Genomic DNA, 1,887 nt, shown 5'->3' on the forward strand with positions numbered 1-1,887 from the left:
AGCCCATCCCGGCTGTCTGCTCAGCATCACGTTCACTCCAACTATCCTCCAGCAAAACTACGGGCAGCTCCAGCCCCAGGTTAGGGTTCACTGTGGAAATCCAGGCTGGCATCACCGTGGCACTGGGCTATGGCAGAGCACCCCCAGCCACCTGCAACATCCTCGCCACCCCCTCCGATGGCAAAGATTTCAGGCTAAAAACACACTGTTTACCGACTGGAAAGCGCCAGCTCCCACGGCTCAGTGCTTGCCTCCCACACAGACGGCTGACCTCTGCGCTGGGCTGCTCGCTGGCAAGGGGAGAGATGAGCCGCGTGGCCACCCTGCCCTTTGCCGGCTGCTCCGCTGTCCGTTCGCACGCGATGGCCGAGCCAGGCAGAAACAGCACGGCCGAGGAGAAGAGCGAGGTGGCAGGCATTGCTGTGCCCAGCACCACCAGACCGGCTCTCGGGGGACAGCCAAGTTCTCCAGAGCCCTGCCTCCACCCACCCCGGAGCCGGCGCAAGCAGATACATCCCCGTGCAGTGGTCTCCTGCACACACAGACCATGGGCTCCAAGAAAACTCAGGCCTGCTTCCCTCTGCCCTCCCTAAAGCCATGTTATACCAAGAAACAAGCGGAACAGGCCAGCATGCAGAATTTTACAGCCACTTAGACCACAGCAAGCACTGGGCATCGCCAGCAGCTTCCCACTGCCGGGGCTGCTCTCGCAGACAGCACTCAGGAAGGAGGATGTGCATCTCCTCAGTCACCATTCCTCCCGATCCCAAGTGACCCACCAGAGGCCTCCCAGCCCCAAGGCAAAGCCCTTCCAGAAATGTCCTGCAACACCTCCAGCAAAGATGGCAGCAAAAAAGAGGCTTCAGCTGTGACAGTGCTCCAGACACGCTGCACCTCCTTGCAGGGCTGACCCTGGCCGAGGACGTGCTCCTGCTGCGGGCAGGGCAGGGGACACAGCACAGCAGGCAGACACAGGCCAGTGACCCGCTCGGCCAGTGACACATTCCTCCCCCTCCTCTCTTCCAGCGGGAAATATTTTCCGTACGTGTCAGCTCTTTGCACCAGCCAAGTCGTGAACAAGCGTCTGGTGACACTCTCCAGGCCCCCACAGCCCCCCCAGAGCCGTGGCTGGCGGTGAGGAAGAGGAGGGCAACTCACATGTGATGAAGTAATCCTGCTGCCGCTTGAACTCCAGGCCCATGTAGTTGGGGCTAAACTCCTGGAACTTGATGGTGAAGCGGATCTCCTGCTCAGGCCGATTGCACGTCACCAGCACGTTGGGGTCCATGACGGTGCTGCAGGCATCTGCCTGGTCCTTCTTCACCAGGTACAGCTTGTAGTACTCGTAAGGCTTGGATGGCTCCGCCTTGGGGCAGATAATGTCCAGTTTATCCCCAATTTCCGGGTAGATGACCAGCCCCTTCCCAGTCATGAACCTGGAAGAGAAGAGGGCGAGAGGTTAGCCAGACACTCGAGCGCAGGCAACCCGCCCCAGCCCTGCTTTCACACGATTTATTTCATGCTTAAACTCTGCTTTTTCTCCACAAGATGTTTTCTGACACCAAAATAAAGCTCTCCTGTTCCTTCACCATCACTGCACAGCCAAGGAGCCAGTGCGGGCTCCCTCCAACAAAAAGAGGGGCTCGCTTGGTTCAAGTCCTGCTCCCCAGCCCTCCTGTCATGGCGAGGGTGAGCACCCTTCCCAGACCCAAGCCTGGCACCCAAAAGGAATGGAGTCTTCCTGCAACGGGCTGCGGGTGGGCTGGAGATGCCGCAGCTCTACCCCACGGCCAGGCAACGAGCTTCCTGCAGGGACGGGAGATAATGAGGCATAGGGAGAAGTCCTGACAATGGGGTGTGGGGAGGGAGCCCTTCCACGCCCTGGCT

The 1,887-nt window shown here is 59.6% G+C and overlaps 1 protein-coding gene across 1 annotated transcript in view; it reads right to left on the bottom strand.

The window, feature by feature from the left end:
• The window catches only part of EFNB1 (ephrin-B1), a gene marked incomplete at its 3' end in the record, with an annotated part of 18,454 nt that extends 17,020 nt beyond the window's left edge, over positions 1–1,434 (bottom strand). The window contains exon 1 of the mRNA XM_010156688.1: positions 1,159–1,434. Within this exon, the coding sequence (XP_010154990.1) occupies positions 1,159–1,432 (274 nt within the window). The remainder of the gene's footprint in view (positions 1–1,158) is intronic.
• Between the last annotated feature and the right edge of the window lie 453 nt (positions 1,435–1,887).

Source organism: Eurypyga helias, unplaced genomic scaffold, assembly GCF_000690775.1.
Source record: "Eurypyga helias isolate BGI_N326 unplaced genomic scaffold, ASM69077v1 scaffold22958, whole genome shotgun sequence".
Taxonomy (NCBI): domain Eukaryota; kingdom Metazoa; phylum Chordata; class Aves; order Eurypygiformes; family Eurypygidae; genus Eurypyga; species Eurypyga helias.